The sequence below is a fragment of the Eretmochelys imbricata genome, chromosome 12 (genome assembly GCF_965152235.1).
Source record: "Eretmochelys imbricata isolate rEreImb1 chromosome 12, rEreImb1.hap1, whole genome shotgun sequence".
Taxonomy (NCBI): domain Eukaryota; kingdom Metazoa; phylum Chordata; order Testudines; family Cheloniidae; genus Eretmochelys; species Eretmochelys imbricata.
The window spans coordinates 41,334,910-41,353,876 of NC_135583.1; the positions used below are offsets into that span (position 1 = coordinate 41,334,910).

General features: G+C 42.3%; 1 protein-coding gene across 1 annotated transcript in view; it reads left to right on the forward strand.

The window, feature by feature from the left end:
* NFAT5 (nuclear factor of activated T cells 5) overlaps positions 1-18,967 on the forward strand; it is a 147,800-nt gene that overhangs the window by 111,469 nt on the left and 17,364 nt on the right. The window contains exons 11-12 of the mRNA XM_077831518.1: positions 10,397-10,545; positions 12,665-15,086. Of these exons, the coding sequence (XP_077687644.1) occupies positions 10,397-10,545; positions 12,665-15,086 (2,571 nt within the window). The remainder of the gene's footprint in view (positions 1-10,396; positions 10,546-12,664; positions 15,087-18,967) is intronic.

The window sequence follows — 18,967 nt, forward strand, 5'->3', positions numbered from 1 at the left end:
CTTCTAATCGCCCTGGTGTCTGGCTGCTCAAAATCGGATGCCAAGCGATTTGCCTCAACCTCCCACCCCACCATAAACGTCTCCCCCTTACGCTCACAGATATTATGGAACACACAGCAAGCAGCAATAATAATGGGAATGTTGGTTGCGCTGAAGTCTGACCTAGTCAGCAAACAGCTCCAGCGAGCTTTTAAACATCCAAAGGCACATTCTACCACGATTCTGCACTTGCTCAGCCTATAGTTGAATGAGCGAGGCAGCCTAGTGACAGAGGATGTGGAAAAAGCTAATGTACTCAATGCTTTTTTTGCCTCTGTCTTCACTAACAAGGTCAGCTCCCAGACTGCTGCGCTGGGCATTACAACATGGGGAATAGATGGCCAGCCCTCTGTGGAGAAAGAGGTGGTTAGGGACTATTTAGAAAAGCTGGACGTGCACAAATCCATGGGGCCGGACGAGTTGCATCCGAGAGTGCTAAAGGAATTGGCGGCTGTGATGGCAAAGCCATTGGCCATTATCTTTGAAAACTCGTGGCGAACGGGGGAAGTCCCGGATGACTGGAAAAAGGCTAATGTAGTGCCAATCTTTAAAAAAGGGAAGAAGGAGGATCCTGGGAACTACAGGCCAGTCAGCCTCACCTCAGTCCCCGGAAAAATCATGGAGCAGGTCCTCAAAGAATCAATCCTGAAGCACTTACATGAGAGGAAAGTGATCAGGAACAGTCAGCATGGATTCACCAAGGGAAGGTCATGCCTGACTAATCTGATCGCCTTCTATGATGAGATTACTGGTTCTGTGGATGAAGGAAAGCAGTGGATGTATTGTTTCTTGACTTTAGCAAAGCTTTTGACACGGTCTCCCACAGTATTCTTGTCAGCAAGTTAAAGAAGTATGGGCTGGATGAATGCACTATAAGGTGGGTAGAAAGTTGGCTAGATTGTCGGGCTCAACGGGTAGTGATCAATGGCTCCATGTCTAGTTGGCAGCCGGTGTCAAGTGGAGTGCCCCAGGGGTCGGTCCTGGGGCCGGTTTTGTTCAATATCTTCATAAATGATCTGGAGGATGGTGTGGATTGCACTCTCAACAAATTTGCAGATGATACTAAACTGGGAGGAGTGGTAAATATGTTGGAGGGCAGGGATAGGATACAGAAGGACCTAGACAAATTGGAGGATTGGGCCAAAAGAAATCTGATGAGGTTCAATAAGGATAAGTGCAGGGTCCTGCACTTAGGACGGAAGAACCCAATGCACAGCTACAGACTAGGGACCGAATGGCTAGGCAGCAGTTCTGCGGAAAAGGACCTAGGGGTGACAGTGGACGAGAAGCTGGATATGAGTCAGCAGTGTGCCCTTGTTGCCAAGAAGGCCAATGGCATTTTGGGATGTATAAGTAGGGACACTGCCAGCAGATCGAGGGACGTGATCATTCCCCTCTATTCGACATTGGTGAGGCCTCATCTGGAGTACTGTGTCCAGTTTTGGGCCCCACACTACAAGAAGGATGTGGATAAATTGGAGAGAGTCCAGCAAAGGGCAACAAAAATGATTAGGGGTCTGGAACACATGACTTATGAGGAGAGGCTGAGGGAACTGGGATTGTTTAGTCTGCAGAAGAGAAGAATGAGGGGGGATTTGATAGCTGCTTTCAACTACCTGAGAGGTGGTTCCAAAGAGGATGGTTCTAGACTATTCTCAGTGGTAGAAGAGGACAGGACAAGGAGTAATGGTCTCAAGTTGCAGTGGGGGAGGTTTAGGTTGGATATTAGGAAAAACTTTTTCACTAGGAGAGTGGTGAAACACTGGAATGTGTTACCTAGGGAGGTGGTAGAATCTCCTTCCTTAGAAGTTAAGGTCAGGCTTGACAAAGCCCTGGCTGGGATGATTTAGTTGTGGATTGGTCCTGCTTTGAGCAGGGGGTTGGACTAGATGACCTCCTGAGGTCCCTTCCAACCCTGGTATTCTATGATTCTATGCTCCTTACTACTGTCCAGGCTGGCTGTGTACGGTTTCGTGAGCCATGGGAACAAGGAGTAGCTTGGGTCCCCGAGGATAACTATTGGCATTTCAACATCCCCAATGGTAATTTTCTGGTCTGGGAAGTAAGTCCCTTCTCACAGCTGCTCGAACAGCCCAGAATTCCTAAAGATGCAAGCGTCATGCACCTTTCCCGGCCATCCCACGTTGATGTCGGTGAAATGTCCCTTGTGATCCACCGGTGCTTGCAGCAGCATTGAGAAGTACCCCCTGTGGTTTACGTACTGGTTGGCAAGGTGGTCTGGTGCCAAGATAGGGATATGAGTTCCATCTATCACCCCACCAAAGTTAGGGAAACCCATTGCAGCAAAGCCATCCTCTATGACCTGCACATTTCCCAGAGTCACTACCCTTGGTAACAGAATGTCAATGATTGCATTGGCTACTAGGATCACAGCAGCCCCCACAGTAGATTTGCCCACTCCCAATTGATTCTCGACTGACCGGTAGCAGTCAGGGATAGCAAGCTTCCACAGGGTTATCGCCACTCGCTTCTCAACTATCAGGGCAGCTCTCATCTTGGTATTCCTGCGCTTCAGGGCGGGGGAAAGCAACTCACGGAGTTCTAGGAAAGTGGCCTTACGCATGCGAAAGTTTCACAGCCACTGTGAATCATCTCATACCTGCAACACTATGTGGTCCCACCAGTCTGTGCTTGTTTGCTGGGCCCAGAATCGGCGTTCCACTGTATCAGCTTGCCCCACTGCCACCATGATGTCCCAATTGTCACAGCCCGTGCTTTCAGGAACGTCTTTGTCTATGTCCTCGTCAAAATTGTCCTCATGCTGGCGTCTCTTAGCCCGGTTCTGCATATACTTCAGGATAATGTGCAAGATGTTTACAATGCTCACAACAGCAGCAGTGAGCTGAGCGGGCTCCATGCTTGCCGTGCTTGCGTCTGCAGGAGAGCAGAGTTGCAGCGGAAGTGGTGGATGACGACGGATGCCACAAGAATAGATATTTATACAGAATGATGAGAGGCCCTGCGAGGTGGATTCATGGCACCAGGAGAGCAGAGTTGCAGCAGAAGCGGTGGATGACGACAACATGGAGAAATTTGCTATTGAGACTGAGCTCATTTACAAGAGCAGGAGAGCAGAGTTGCAGCGGAAGCAGTGGATGATGACAGTTAGCAGTCGTACTGCACCGTCAGCTGACAGCAGCACCCAGGACACAACAGCAGCGGTGACGGTGAGCTGAGCTGAGCGGGCTCCATGCTTGCTGTGGTATGGCGTCTGCACGGAAAAAAGGCTTGAAACGATTGTCTGCCGTTGCTTTCACGGAGGGAGGGGTGACTGATGACGTACCCAAAACCACCCGCAACAATGTTTTTGCCCCATCAGGCATTGGAAGCTTAACCCAGAATTCCAGTGAGCAGCGGAGACTGCGGGAACAGTGCGATAGCTACCCACAGTGCACCGCTCCGTAAGTTGATGCTAGCCACGGTAGTGAAGACGCACTCCGCGACTTAATGCGCTTAGTGTGGACATATGCAATTGACTGTATAAAATCAATTTCTAAAAATCGACTTCTATAAAATTGACCTAATTTCATAGTGTAGGCATACCCTAAGAAGAACTAAGTTTAACATCAATCCCCTCTTAATATTCTAGCTTTGAATGTTACCTTAGGGCTGAAGTTACATTGTGACCATATTGTAAGCTGAGTGGGGGCTGTTCTGTAGCGGCCTAGCAGAGCTTTTATATCTGGTTTCACTGGGGAAGTTGAGAATACTAATTATTTCTAATATTCTTCACTCATTTTCTCTAGTGTCTGTTGTGTGATTAATACTGCTTAATTGGGACGTTTGCTTCACTTGGCTCACGAGATAAACTGCAAAATTCCCCAGTTTTTAAGTGGGAGGTGTATTTAAATTGTACATTTTGAAACATAGTAAAGGGGGGGGACATTTCTTATTCATTTGTTAAAACTAGTGTGCCAAGGTTAATGGAAATTTCCGTAACCTGCTCTGATAAAGACAGTTTGAAAGGAGAGCAGATTAAACAATGTGATCACAAGTTTGATAAGAATCCATAGCTCCAGGTTAAAATGACAAAGCTGATATTTAAAGTTAATAGTTTTACATTTGGGCCTTGGCAGTTGATGTGCTTAGAAACCAAATGGACACTTTTGACCAATCAGCAAGGATAGAACAATATGTAATGGGGTTTAAACTTGCAGGGAAAACGTAGGGAAAGACGTTGAAGAACCTTTATGACAATCAGGATATGGTTGAAAATCTGAAAGTGGAAGGCAGCTTGGCTGAAAATGATCATGAAATGGTAGAGTTCAATGTTCTAAGGAGTAATAGGAAGGAAAACCGAATACAGACAGTGGACTTAAAGAAGGCAGGCTTTAGCAAACTCAGGGCATTGGTAGGTAAGATCCCGTGAGAAGCAATTCTAAGGGGAAAAAAGAGTTCAGGAGAGTTGGCAGTTTTTTAAAGAGACGCTATTAAGGGCACAAGAGCAAACTATCCCACTGAATCGGAAAGATAAGAATTATGGCAAGAGACCACCCTGGCTTAACCAGGAGATCATCAACAACACTGAAACTCAGAGTCATACAAAAAGTGGAAACTAGGTCAAATTATGAAGGATAAGTACAAAAAAGCAATGCAAGCATGCAGTAACAAAATGAGAAATGTCAAGGCAAAAATTAGATTAAACTAGTTAGGAGTGTAAAGAGTAATAAGAAAATATTTCACAAATATATAAGAAGCAAGAGGATGACCCAGGACACGGTGGGCCCATTACTCAGTGAGGAGAGAGAGACAGTAACAGAAAACACAGCAGTGGCTGAAGTGTTAAATGCTTTTTTTTGTTTCAGTTTTTGCCAAAAACGTTAGCAATGATAGGATAACTGACATAGTGAACATCAGTGTAAATGGGGTAGGGTCTCAGGAAAAGAACAAATTAAGAATTATTTAGGGAAGCCTACACTACTGCTTAAATCAATCTAATTTACTTTGCTCAGGGATGTGAAAAAAGCCACCCCCCTGAGCAATGTGAGTTACAGAGACCTAAGTGCTGTCCATACTGGCGCTATATCGCCGGGAGACGCTCTCCCGCTGACAAAGCTTCCGCCTCTCGTGGAGGCAGAGTAATTATACCAACAGGAGAGTGCTCTCCCATCCGCATAGAGCGTCTTCACTAGACCTGCTGCAGTTGCGCAAATGTAGCACTTCTAGTGTAGACCTGCCCTTAGATAAGTTAGATGTCTTCAAGCTGACAAGGCCTGATGAAATATATCCTAGAATACTTATGGAACTGGTTCAAGAGATCTCTGAGCCATTAGTGATTATTTTTGAGAACTCCTGGAAGACAGGAGAGATCCCAGCAGACTGGATAAGGGACAAATATAGTATCTATCTATAAAAAGGGGAATAAAGACAACCCAGGAAATTATAGACCAGGCAGCTTAAGTTCGGTATACAGAAAGATAATGTAGCAGATAATCAAACAATCTTTTTATAAGCACCTAGAAGAAAATAAGGTAGTAAGTAACAGTCAACATGGATTTGACAAGAACTAATCATGTCAAACCAACCTAATATCCTCCTTTGACAGGGTAACAAGCTTTGTTGTTGAGGAGGAAGTAGTAGATGTAATATCTCAACTTTAGTGAGGCTTTTGTTATTGTCTTACCTTCTCATAAACAATCTAGAAAAATACAGCCTTGATGAACATACTATAAGATGAGTGCACAACTGGTTGGAAAGTAGTTGTCAGTGGTTGACTATCGAGCTAGAAGAGCATAGTGAGTGGGGTACCGCAGGGCTCTGTCATGGGTCCGATTCTATTCGGTATCTTCATAATGATTTGGATAATGACATAGAGATAAAGTTCACTGATGATACTAAACTGGGAGGGTTGCAAGTGCTTTGAAGGACAGGAGTAGAATTCAAAATGAACTTAACAAACTGAAGAAATGGTCTGAATTAGGATGAAATTTAATAACAAATGCAGAGTATTGTACTTAGGAAGGAATAATCAGTTGCACAAATGGGAAGGAGGACTTTAGAAAAGGATCCGGGGGTTACTGTGAATCACAAACTAAATATGAGTCAACAGTGTAATGCTGTTGCAAAAAAAAATAAAATAAAATAAAAGCAAACATCATTCTAGGCTGTATTAGCAGGAGTGTTGTAAGCGAGACACAAAGTAATTCTTCTGCTCTACTCAGCACTGATAAGGCTTCAAATGGAGTACTGTGTCCTGTTCTGGGTAACACACTTCAGGACAGATTGGAGAAAGTCCACAGGAGAGCAACAAAAATGACTAAAGGTCTAGAAAACATGACCTACAAGGAAAAATTGAAAATATTGGGTTTGTTTAGTCTGGAGAAGAGAAGATTGAGTGGGGACATGATGATAGTTTTCAAGTATGTAAAAGGTTTTTATAAAGAGAAGGGTGATAAATTGTTCTCCTTAACCACTGAGGACAGGATAAGAAATGGTCTTAAATTGCAGCAAAAGAAATTTCGGTTAGACATTAGGAAATACTTCCTAACTATCAGGGTAGTTAAGCACTGAAACAGTTTACCTAGGGAGGTTGGGAAATCATTGTCATTAGAGATTTTTAAGAATAGGTTAGACAAACACCTGTTAGGAATGGTCTAGAAAATACTTAGTCACTCCTCAGTGCAGGGGACTAGACTAGATGATCTATTGAGGTGCCTTCCAGTCCTACGTTTCTATGATTCCAGGTTTTTTTGTTCTGGCTCCACAAGAGAGAGAGGAGCCAAAAAAATGTCTAATTCATCACCTATGTCTAAGTTCCCTCTAAGCTGCGCAGTTGCGCAGCAGCCTATTAAGCGCTGTGCAGGGGAGAGATGCCTCTCCCCCAGCCCTGGATCTGCTGTAGCGGGGAGAGGCGCCTCTCCCTGCCAGCCCCAGCCCAGTCCTGGACGTGCTGCGGTCAGGGGGGTAGTCCTCTCTCCCCGCTGTAGCCCTGGGGTAGCCTACACCCCAAACTCCTCCTCCCTGGCCCCACGCCAGAGCCCACACCCCCAGCTGGAGTCCTGACCCCCCACGCCCTAACCCTCTGCCCCAGCCCTGAGCTCCCTCCACACTCCGAACCCCTCGGCCCCACCTCCGCCACATGAATTTTGTTATGTTCACCAATATGGAGGTGATGTGCAAACTATTTCATAAACTGGGCCATCCCTAAATAGCACACAGCTGTCTAAGGCATGAGAAATAATCAAAAAATATCCAACCCCCCAGAAGTTCACCTCTCCAGGGGCTCTTCAAAAGCACTTGACTCACTTGCCCTGGGTGTTTCCTATGAGCAATCAAATTTCCTCTCAGTTTGGCTGTCTCAGGCCTTAGCTATTCAGGTTCTTCCAGCCCTGAGGGAGGGGTGCATTTTCTGTAGTTTGAGCAGCCCTGGATTGAAGCTACTTTTCCTTTGAGTCCTTAGTCCTCGACCGTAACCCTATCCTTACTGAATTTGATTGACAGCTTAAGCAGTTGTATGCCCAACGCAGTCCATTAACCCCTTTCTGGGGTTATTGGTTTATAGACCCTAAAACCCACTTCCAACTCAGGATCCTTCTCTGTAGTCCAGAGCTGTGGTCTGTGTCTAGGTAGCATTCAGACTGGATCACCCCAGAATGCATTGCACATCAGTCACAGGGAATGGTACAAATGACTTGAAGAAATGGTTGCCGAATTGTTTGTGTACATGGATGGGGTGCTGCCATTGTCACCCTACACCGAGAAGGCTGATGACATAGTGGAAAAACGCCTGCACCCAGTTTAAACTAACACTTCAACCATGGCGATACAAACAAAGCAAAAAGTCCTAGTGTGGATGTATTCATTGTGGCTACACGCAGAAGCTTGGTACCGTAGACGGGATGGGTAAACTTTGTTTTAGGGCAGGAAGGGGCAAAGGCCCTGAAGTTCTATAATCTGCGTACAGCAATCCTATGCAATGTGTATTCATATTCTAAAAAGTAGCAACATCATACTTTCTTCTATTGAGGTTGTTAAACATTCTTCCTCTGTTAAATCATTAACCCTCTGCTTATGCAAAACATCTTTCTTGCGCTCTCAATGCAAAGGACCTGAGAAAAAACTTTCTCATAAATCCAAGTGGCCATTAATGTCTTGAACATGTCAATTCACTGAGTCCATGATTTTTATTTATACCCTTCTCTCTCCCCTTTGTGATGTATCCTGGCTATTTAAATCCTCTTACTTGCTACTAATCTTTGCAGTTATTGTTCTCTGTAAGTGGCATCCCTGCCAAATGGAGTGGGCTGATGGAGTCAGGGACAAATCCACTGAGCTTTACACATAATGTTATATAACTAGCTGCCAGGCTTTGCCATGCTCATCACTGAAGGCTTTATTGTTTCTCACAGATATTTATGCACATTACTCATGGGATTCTTTCCATTCCAAAGTTAACCTTTCCATTTATTGAAAAAGAAAAACATCGAATCCACAGTTCTAACATTTTGAAAGAATGCTGGAGTTCTGACCCATGTCAGTGCTGTGCAGAAGACCAACTTTCAAGAGTTGAATCTTGGGGCATCCTTTAAAACTTGGAAAGGGTGTTCATGTGTGTGGACCCACAAGATTTGGGACTCTGGCTAAAGAACTGCTCTATATCTGACATTGACTCCATAATGCTAAGTTTATTCTGAAATTGTTGGTGATGGTGTCAGTCTCCAGATCCTGTGCTGACTGTGCTACATAACTACCTAAATAGTGCAGTATTGGTTGAGAGAGTACAAATGTAAAGAAATACTAGCGCTAAGCATAAAGAAATATTGTGATATTTTACTACTTTTTCTAAGTGCTCCCAATTTCTTCTGTTGGTTTCCAGCCAAATTTTGTTGAAAAGTTCAAGAAATATACCTTTGATTGTGAACCAACATACCATTGTTTGTGTTTAACCCATACATCATTGGGATTTAGAATTACCTTTGTACTAACATGGTTGTTGATCTGCCATTTCTTCAAAAATGCATTAAGAACTTTTCATTGTTCCTGAGAAGCACGAGACTAAAGTTGAAAGATAACAGTTTCTAAATCCTGCCTTTATATCATAAAGAAATCCTGATCACAAATAGTTATGTTTAAATGCTATATCTCTATCAAATTGGCCAAAACGTAGCTATTCTGAGATGAAAATAATGTTTTGAAACTCTTGTCTCACTTAAACCGTATTCCCTGCTAACTGGCCAATATGTAAATCCTGTGGTTTATGTTTCCGGAGACATTCCAAAACTGAGCAGACGGAAAGAGGGAGGAGAGCTTATTTGGCTATTTATACACTATGTTTAACTAGTGGCTGAGGATTTATTATTCAAGATACAAAATGTTCTTCTGGGAGAGAACCTCTGATCTTTTGCAGAGTAAGTGTACTACGAACATGGAGTAGGACATGAAAGCATTGTCCAGGGCACTTTGCAGAGGCTCTTCATAGTCAGTATCATGCTGTGCTGTGTGTACGTTACAAACAGGAAAATTGTTTCATAGCCTTGATTTTGGGTCTGGGATGATAAGAAATGCAAAAGATAACAGCCCTTTGATAAAAAGATTAGCACTTCATTGAATTCAGGCTTCATATATTTTACTTCTTGGTCTGAGACTTGCAGTTTCAGCAAACTTTTGAAATTAAGTAATTCCCTTTTATTCACATCCAAAACCATCAGTTCATGTTAGGCACAATTTGCAACTAGATTAGAAAGGATTTAGGTTGAAAAAATGTCATTCCTCAAGAAGCTGCCCTCTAAGTTTAGAAACATTTAGATGACAAATTGGATCTTATTTACGTACTGCATCATAAAGCTGACATATAGATTGGGTCAAGATTTTTGTTTTATAGTGCTTCATCCCAATGAAGACTTAACCAAACTGCTTTGTGAACTTGCCATTGTGAAAACATATCCTGAAACCGGATTGTTTCATATTGCGATCTCAAATGCAAGAAAAGTTAAGTTATTGCAATCTGGAAAATCATTTCTTGAGCCTAGAAGTTCGTAATTTAGACAATTTAAGTATGGGTATGCTTGGGTATGCTGGTCTAGAAATGTACTCTTGCGTGAAATGCAAAGTATAGCATTGCTGTTTGTTTAAAATCCTCTTTATCTGACACTACAGTTGTTTGATTTATTGGGTTCAATGTGTGTTCCAAGATCGTTTCAAGGTTTCTGATTTTTATAGTGATCTCTCTCCTTTTAGTATGCCATCTCTTGTGAGGAGGAAAGTTTATAGCATCCCAGCAAAACTGCACTGGAAAAGAGCCACCATCTCCCCAGTAGTCTGCAACTAAGGAATCAGTACATTGATTTTAGAGGCTATAATGCAGGATAACATTTTATCAACTCTTTATGTTTTGCAGCAGTGGCAGCCACTGGCTGTAACCTGGATAAAGTAAATATTCTCCCTAGTGCCTTGATAACTCCACTTATGCCAACCAGTGTGATTAAGAATGAAGATGTGGCTCCAATGGAAGTTACAGCTGAAAAAAGATCTCCCACTATTTTCAAGGTAAGTTAAATTGTGAGCCCACTATGCTGACTATCCAAGCTTCGGGCATGTCAGACTATTTGCTGGTAGTGTGCAGCAGAGGAGAGAAATAGGAGAGTGGTGAAAACTTCATAGCTCAAATCCAGACAAACCTGTAATCCAGACATGCACATAAAGCAGAGTGATTCCCTTAAAAGTCATCAACAGGAGCTCTTACTCCTGCACTTGTCCACAGTGAACCAGATTGTGGAGCAGCACAGGTGTACAAGTTCTATTAGTAGCTTGCTGGCCCAAAGTCTCTGTTCTCCTGTTGCACTGTGTTCAGTCATAAAATCAAACACAGCCAACCTCCAGAAAGCTACTAATAGTGACCTGCCCTGAGCAGCAGCCTGTTCTGTTGACTTGGGGGAATGAGGAGGAGCAAAAAGGAAAAAAGCAATAAATACACAGAGTGGGGGGAGAAAAAAAAACTACAGATAGGAAAACATGAGAAACCAGACAGAGTAAAGGAAAAAATTATGACCCAGTGCCAATACAGATGCATGTGGAGGAGATAGTTATTAGTTTATCACTTAAGAAAAACGTTGGGTAACCATGACCAATGGCTTATTTAGGATGTTTTGTTTGGGATGCCTTTTGGTTCTTTTCTAGGACAGTGGGAAATTTTCCTCCTAGAGTAATCTACATTCCCCAACTACATGCAGGCAGGTTCATTTGTAAGGTATGAGTATCCACTTTTGAGTCTCAAAACTGGACAACATAGCCAAATGAGAAATGCACGTAACCAAGACAAAGTAAGTAAAAGATAAGGAAAACAGCTGAGGAAGGGAAGCACTGCTACAGGAAATTTGTTGGTATAACACAAAGCTGGAGAATAGCTCAAAAACTTTAGTAGTATCACCATTGTATGGCTGCTTCTCTGTTATACAGCAGCACAGTGAATACAGAACAGTTTTATTTATTTGCACCACAGTCAGTGAAACAAGGAACAGTCAGGATAAAGCCAGGACAAACATACATGCAAACCGATGACTTCATGGAGACTCGAGAAAAAGAAAATACTGCAAGCCATTCTACATTGCAACTATTTATTAAGTGACCTCAACCAACTCAAAATGTTCATACAGTTTAGGCACTCAATTCCACTTTTAGGCAACTTTATAAAAGTGACTAGATTTTCAAAGATGCTAAGTATCCACTATTCCCACTGAAACCCAGGTGTGTTGTGCAGTGCTGCTCATCAGCTATGAAAATCAGGTCAACCAAATATGCAATTGTCTAAACTTTTTTGCACCCAAGTTTGAAACTGTTGACCTATGTGTCTATGAAATGAATGCTATCACTTCCTGCTAAGAATTTAGACTACCTCCCACAAAGAAAAAAACTAAGACATTCTTCCCCCCCAGTCAGAACAAAAATCAACTTAAAAGTTAAGGGTTGCAAATCCATTTCTCTTACTGAATTAGCCTATCAACTTTTACTGTCAATGGCTCAAAAATAAAAACTGAGCAAGTTATTTTATCCTACATCTGGCTTACAGCTTCACAAATAGGAGTTTCCCACACTGATGCACATAAACCTTGCTTGCTATACTGGATCACACTCCTGGTCCATGAAGTCCAGTGTTTTGTCTACAATAGTCCACTATCTGATGCTTCAGAGAAAAGTGAATAAACCCCCACTTAATATATCTAGCTAATTCTGCAGAGTATATGGGTGAAAATCCCTTCCTGGTCCCATTCAGCATCAGTTTATGCAGTGAAACAGAAGGTTTGATCATCCTTAGCATCATAATAACAAATATTATTGGTTAAAATTTTGCATGCCCTTTTAAAATCAGCTACAGTATTTTACTGATCTCTTGTGGCAGTGCAAATCATCTTATTAACTATAACCACATCTTAAGGTTTCAGAGTAACAGCCGTGTTAGTCTGTATTCGCAAAAAGAACAGGAGGACTAGTGGCACCTTAGAGACTAACCAATTTATTTGAGCATAAATAAAATAAATTGGTTAGTCTCTAAGGTGCCACAAGTACTCCTTTTCTTTTTGCACATCTTAAGGCATCACTGAAGGTTTCTAAGCATGACCCGAGTAATCCTACACGCTTCTTAATGTGTACTGCTTTTTTTTCCCACCAGGCTACAAAGGTGGTTGGACCAACTCAACAAACATTAGAAAATATGTCCAGCATATCAGGAAATGCAACCTTTTCAACTGCTTCTTCTCATTTACCTTCTGAGAGTGAAAAACAACATCAGATACAGCCTAAAGTGTATAATCCAGAGACTCTGACTACTATCCAAACACAGGACATTTCACAGCCTGGTAGCTTTCCAGCTGTCTCTGCTCCCAGCCAGCTGCAGAATAGTGATGCACTATTGCAGCAAGCTACACAGTTCCAGACTAGAGAGTCCCAATCCAGAGAGGTGTTGCCGTCAGACAGCACAGTAGTTACTCTGTCACAGTTAACTGAGGCTTCGCAGCAACAGCAGTCAACACTATCAGAACCAGCACAGACACTACAGCAACAGATTTCATCAAGTATTTTCTCACCTGCAAACAGTGTGAGTCAGCTACAGAACACTATACAGCAACTGCAAGCTGGAAATTTTCCAACCAGTACTGCCAGTGGAAGCAGTGGAAATGTTGATTTGGTCCAGCAAGTCTTAGAAGCTGAACAGCAGTTATCTTCGGTTTTGTTTTCTGGGTCAGATAGTAGTGAGGATGTTCAAGAGCAACTCAGTGCAGACATTTTTCAGCAAGTTAGTCAAATCCAAAACAGTGTGAATCCTGGGATATTTTCCTCATCAGAGACAGCAGTCCATTCCAGGCAAGAGAATCTTTTGACTGGAAGAGCTGAAAATGTCCATCCACAGCCTGAGAGCTCATTGTCCAATCAGCAGCAGCAGCAGGCAATGGAGACTTCTGCAGCAATGGTGATTGGAATGCAGCAAAGTATGTGCCAGGCTGCAACACAGATGCAATCTGATCTTTTCTCCTCAGCAGCTTCAGGAAATGGAAACCTCCAGCAGTCCCCTGTTTACCAACAAGCTTCCCACTTGCTAAGTGGGCTATCAACAAGTGAAGACATGCAGATGCAATGTGAGTTATTCTCCTCATCTTCTGGTGTTTCTGGAAATGAAACAGCTACTACTGCTCAGCAGCAAGTGTCGACCAATGGCTCTACCATGTTTCAGACCTCGAGTTCTGCAGATGGAGAAGAAGCTTCAGGACAGAATAAACAGATGCAAAACAATGTGTTTCAGACCATGGTTCAGATGCAACACAGTGGGGAAAGTCAGCCTCAAGTTAACCTGTTTTCATCTACAGAAAACATGATGGCCGTTCAGGCAGGTGGAACTCAACAGCAGGGAGGTGGACTGTTCCAGCAAGGTGGGGAAATTATGTCTATTCAGTCAGGAAGTTTCATGCAGCAGTCCCCACATTCACAGGCTCAACTTTTTCACTCTCAGAATCCCATTGGTGATGATCAAAATATATCCCAGGAAACACAAGGGTCTATTTTTCGTAGTCCAAATTCCATTGTCCACAGTCAGACCACTTCCTCTTCCTCGGACCAATTGCAGCCTCCAATATTCCACTCCCAGAACGCCATGGGTGTATTGCAGAGCTCTTCTGTACCTCAAGACCAGCAATCAGCCAACATGTTCCTTTCCCAGAATTCAATGAACAACCCTGTAACTCAAGAAGAACAGATGTCATTCTTCACAACACAGAATTCCATTACTCCACTTCAGACAGCCACAAACACAGAGCAGCAAACTTCTTTCCAGCAGCAGGCACAGATACCCCACATTCAAAACCCTATGATTCCCCAAGATCAGCCCCAAGCTCAGCCCACTCAGCAGGGTTTGTTTCAGGCACAAGTATCACTAGGCTCCCTCCAATCTAGTACAATGCCCCAGAACCAACAAGGGGCTATCTTCCAGTCTCAACACTCAATGGTTGCTATTCAGAGTAGCCCTCCATCCCAAGAACAGCAGCAGCAGAACATGATGTTCAGTACTCAAAATACAAGTACAATTGCTTCTCAGAAGCAGACTATGCTTTTCAACCCAAATCAAAATCCAATCACTAATCAGGAGCAGCAGAACCAATCTCTTTTTCATGCACAATCCAATATGACGCAAATGAATCAAGATCAACAGCCCATGCAGTTCCAGAGTCAAACAACAGTGACTCCACTTCAGAATCCTGGGACCAGCCAGACAGAGACACAGCAGCCCACCATGTTTCATAACTCACCCCAGATTCAGTTGGTTCAAGGATCACCAGGTTCTCAAGAGCAGCAAGTCACCCTCTTCATCTCTTCAGCTTCCATGTCTGCCTTGCAGAATAGCATGAGCCAGCAAGAGCTGCAGCAGTCTCCCATCTACTCTTCTCAGAACAATATGACAGGTATTCAAGGAGCTGCTTCTCCTGCACAGCAACAATCTTCTTTGTTTCACAATACAGCAGGAAGTGCTATCAACCAACTGCAGAATTCTCCTGCTTCATCTCAACAGACTTCAGGAATATTCCTATTTGGGATTCAAAATAGTAAGTATTAAAAATCCTTGATTCTAATATTATGGTTTAGAAAAACAGCTACTTTGGAGGCTGCCAAATTACTTGTGTTTGTACAGCTCTGTAGAGGTGTAAAGTGCTAAGTGGTAATGGTTACAGTCCTTTTGTTGAAAGTGTTAGTCATTAAAGACAGGAAAGACATAAATTACACCCATGCCTTTTGTGAAACTTCTGTCACCTTCAATGGAACATGCAAAAAATGTACGTGTGTATAAGCCAATACAGTTGCATTTCTGTTGGATATACACCATTTAACCCAAAATACTAAAGATTATCTATGAAACCATGGTGGTTGGAAAGGAAATTTTGTGCTCAATGTGAAAAATGAAATTGGTGCTCAGAGTTAGACTTTATAGAAGAGGATCTGTTCTAAATAATTAATTCATGCTTAGTACTTATATAGAGGTAATAAAAGGATGTGTTTAAAAAAGTCATTGAAGTTATTTTTAAAAATAAAGTGCTCGTTAGTACCCCGTATTTTCTGCTTGTGAAGGTACTCATATACTCTAATCAAGTTATCTCTCAATCTTCTTTTTAATAAGATAAACAAACCCTCAAATTATTTTTGTGGTGATTTTCTGTGCTCTCTCCAGTTTGTCAATGTCCTTTTAAAAATGTAGACACCAGAATTGTCCCCAGTACTCAGATATCAGTTTTGCCAATGCCACGTATAGAGGTAACACTGACCCCTCTACTCCTACTTATTACTCCCCTGTTTATACATCCAGCAAATTAATTAGCCCCTTTTGGTCACAGCATCACACTAGGAGTTCATGTTGAATAGCACTGAGTTAGGTACCTATCCCTATGGAACCTCCTAGAAACAGCCCTATTCAGAGATGATTCCCCATTGATGACTACTTTCTGAGATCTGTGAGTTAGGTTTGAAGGTTCCTTTAAGAATTCTGAACTTTCACCTTGAAGTTTGCAGTATTTTCTTCTTCTCTCTCACCCCATTACAAAAATAATTAGTCTTCAGATTTTACCTCAATGGGATATTCAACATTTTTCACTCCTCGTGTGTGCCAGTCCCTTTACTTCCGTTTTTTGAACACTCACTATTAAAAGTAAAGAAAGTAGAAGAATAAAAAGGATGTTTCCAAACACATGGAAAACTAGTTATTCTGACTAATGCCAAAATTTGTTCTGAGAGAGAAGTATCACTGTATTAGGTATTTCCAAAAATAAGCTTGCCTCATTCAGTGCATAGGAGGGATAGTGATAAGAATCTTAAAGTTAAGTGTAAAAGGAGACAGATGTTTGATTTTCCTATATAGAGTTTGCTTTTTAAATAGTGGTTCTTACCTATGATACCCCTGCTGATATGTGTTACGCTGTTTATCCTTTTGAGGCCTTGATTGTTACAGTCCTACTAATTTCAGAGTGGTAGCCATGTTAGTCTGTATGAGTCAAAACAACAAGGAGTCCTTGTGGCACCTTAGAGACTAAAAAATTTATTTGGGCATAAGCTTTCGTGGGCTATAGTCCACTTCATCAGATGCATGGAGTGAAAAATACAGTAAGCAGGTATAAGTATACAGTACATGAAAAGATGGGCATTGCCTTACCAAGTGGGGGGTCAGTGCTAACGAGGCCAATTCAATCAGGGTGGATGTGGCCCATTCCCAACCGTTGACAAGAAGGTGTGAGTATCAACAGAGGGGAAATTATTTTTTGTCGTGACCCAGCCACTCTGTCTTTATTCAGGCCTAATTTGATGGTGTCAAGTTCGCAAATTAATTCCAGTTCTGCAGTTTCTCGCTGAAGTCTGTTTTTGAAGGTTTTTTTTGTTGAAGAATGGCCACTTTTAAGTCTGTTGTTGAGTGTCCAGGGAGATTGAAGTGCTCTCCTACTGGTTTTTGAATGTTCCAATTCTTGATGTCTGATTTGTGTCCATTTATTCTTTTGCATAGAGACTGTCCGGTTTGGCCAGTGTACATGGCAGAGGGGCATTGCTGGCACATATCACATTGGTAGATGTGCAGGTGAATGAGCCCCTGATGGTGTGGCTGATGTGGTTAGGTCCTAGGATGGTGTCCCTTGAATAGATGTGCGGACAGAGTTGGCAATGGGGTTTGTAGCAGGGATTGGTTCCTGGGTTAGTGTTTCTGTAGTGTTCAGAAACAGTGGATAAATGGCACAACTGATCTATTTAAACAACACACATCTGGTTCTGCATGTAGCCTAGTCATAGTAAGTTATACTGGTGTTAGCTAGTATTTGCTAGCATAAATTTCCTACCATGCAGTCTTCAGTGTTTCTGCAGGCTTCCTCTCTGTTTTGTAGTGTTACCTTAAATCAATCTCTCTGTCTCTCTCGTGTGTGTGTGTGTGTGTGTGTGTGTATGTATATATGTGTGTGTGTGTATATATATATATATATATATATATATATATATATATATATATATATATATATATAATCTCGTTAGCAAATACCAACTAACTAATATATATTAAGTATTTAATTGCTCTGCAGTATGCTTTTCTCTAAAGCAGTTTGTGAAATTAAAATGAATACCTCTCAGGAAAAAGTACTGTGTTTCGCTGAGAACCTTGGTAGTGCTGATCCTGCTGTGAGTTTCCCCCACTGATTTCATTAGTAGGAACAAAAAAAAAAGGAGTACTTGTGGCACTAGACTAAAGACTAAACTAGACTAGGCATTAGACTAGAGACTAAACAAATTTATTTGAGCATAAGCTTTCGTGAGCTACAGCTCACTTCATTGGATGCATTCAGTGGAAAATACAGTCGGGAGATTTTATATACACAGAGAACATGAAACAATGAGTGTTTCATGTTGTCTGTGTACAATGGGTGTTTCATGTTCTCTGTGTATATAAAATCTCCCGACCGTATTTTCCACTGTATGCATCTGATGAAGTGAGCTTTCACTTTATTTGAAAGCTCAAATAAATTTGTTTCGTCTCTAAGGTGCCACAAGTCCTCCTTTTCTTTTTGCAGATACAGACTAACACAGCTGCTACTCTGAAACCTGTCATAAGCAGGAACAGGATTGGCCACTCTGCTATTTCTGTTATTTTTTCGATTCTATTCTCTTTTTCCATAATAAAATAACCAATTAAAATCCTTCAGCAATAGCTGATCGTCTTATCTAAACTGGGAAAATGAGTTACACTTGTCCATGATAGGAATTTCTTTCTAAACAAATGATAGCTAGCATTTTATAGTCGTAGTGTAAGCTGGGCAAGTTGTAGTTTTAACATGTTAGCTGGTCACGGTGAACAAAATTCTGCAGCCACTACTTCTCCCTGATGAGCTGCATGACTTGGGCCTGCAGTGCTTGATGCATCCAGTGACTCTGGTGGTGCTGCTGGGCCATACTTCTCCCACTGGGCTCAGTCCCGTAGCATTATTGTGCGCCAAATAAGCTGTCACGGCCGGGTTGTGGGTAGACAAACCTGGTGGTCAGAGCCGGAGTCCACACTCATGAGACGGGAATCAAGAGTCAGCTTAGTCAGGATACTGGGAGATCAGAAGCAGGAGACAAACTTGAGATCAGGACCCCAAGTTGGGAATCGGGGTCAGGCTGGGTCAGAATACCAGGAGTCACAGCCAGGAGACAAGCTGGAGATCAGAATCACATATCAGGTGCCAGGAGTCATGCTGGGTCAGGATGCCAGAAAATCAGGTTGGGGGAGCAGGAAGCACAAGGCACACAGTCCAGAACAGGGAGGAGCCTCATTGTTCAGACCACTTCCTGTTCCTGCTGTTGGCTTAAGTAGGGCCAGTGGGATAATCAGCTGCTCTGAGTTTCCACTAATAGAGTAATTCAAGCAATACAGAACTGCATATGTCAGTAAAATCAAAGTTGTGTACATCTCCTCAATCAG